General features: G+C 56.6%; 1 protein-coding gene across 1 annotated transcript in view; it reads right to left on the bottom strand.

The window, feature by feature from the left end:
* Positions 1–1,025, bottom strand: part of HAPLN2 (hyaluronan and proteoglycan link protein 2) — a 9,708-nt gene that overhangs the window by 4,898 nt on the left and 3,785 nt on the right. Inside the window, exon 5 of the mRNA XM_018573926.1 lies at positions 759–941. Within this exon, the coding sequence (XP_018429428.1) occupies positions 759–941 (183 nt within the window). The remainder of the gene's footprint in view (positions 1–758; positions 942–1,025) is intronic.

The raw sequence follows: 1,025 nt of genomic DNA, 5'->3' as shown, positions 1-1,025 counted from the left end.
GGGTCCGGCCTGCTCCACCGCCGCCGCCGGCTCTCGTTGACTCTGTGGAGAGGAACGCGCCGCTGCACAGATTACTGTCAGCGGCGTGTTCGTCTTCAGCCGCCAGCAGAGGATCCCATAGCGACCCAGGCGGCCCCCGCACGGCATCTGGCAGGGGCCCCGCTGTGCCCCGGGAGCCCCATAGCGGCCGCCTGGGTCGCTATGGTGATTGTTGCGCCACTGAATGAGGAGAAGGTTCTCATTCTGCAGATCAAAAAATGTAACGAGCAGGAGAGACGTGATCACCGCAGGTTGCGCGCAGTCATAATAACCTATCGGCGCTGCCTGCGCTATGCTGCCATCTTGTGGTCATATCAAAGCGTGCAGGCATCTCCAGCGGCCAGTCAAATACAACTTAAAGGGTAAGTATTTTTGGATAGCTATCTTTTAAGTTACCCCCCAGCACCTGCGGGAGTCATCCTGTGCGGCACGCAAGCCCCCACGATCCCCGAATAAATTTAATTCAGAAGACGGACAATCATACCGGCCAACCCTTTTCAGGGGTTCAACGCCGCCCTTCATCAGGGCCTGGTACTGACTCTCAAACCTCCGGGTGAAACTACAAATCCCACGATGCCTCTCTCTTCGGGAGTCGCGTCTGTGAGAATCTTGCAATGCCTCCATGGGATTTGTAGTTCCACCCCCACAGCCGGAGGGCCGGAGGTTTGAGACCCCTGCCCTAGAAAGCGTTTTATTAATAATACGCATCATCATAATACCCTGTAGAGCCGAGGTGAAGCAGAAGGCATCAAACTTGTCCTTCAATGGGTCTTTGGGGCCGTAGCTTCGTATTCCAGGAGGAAGGTCCCCGCCGCACGGTTGCCGCGGGACGATCACCGGGTAATGAACCCCGCCCTCGAGGAGCCACCCGGCGTTGCACCAGTCGAGGCCGTCTGTCCACGCTGGCAAGAAGAAGAAGGGAGACGGGATCAGTTTTTTTTTTTTTTTTTTAGGTCGGACGGGAGTTATTCCATTTCGCACCCCCC

Source organism: Nanorana parkeri, unplaced genomic scaffold, assembly GCF_000935625.1.
Source record: "Nanorana parkeri isolate BGI_ZX_2015 unplaced genomic scaffold, ASM93562v1 scaffold2621, whole genome shotgun sequence".
NCBI lineage: Eukaryota > Metazoa > Chordata > Amphibia > Anura > Dicroglossidae > Nanorana > Nanorana parkeri.
The sequence above is the reverse complement of the archived record's forward strand: the minus strand, read 5'-3'. Positions and strand labels throughout refer to the sequence as shown.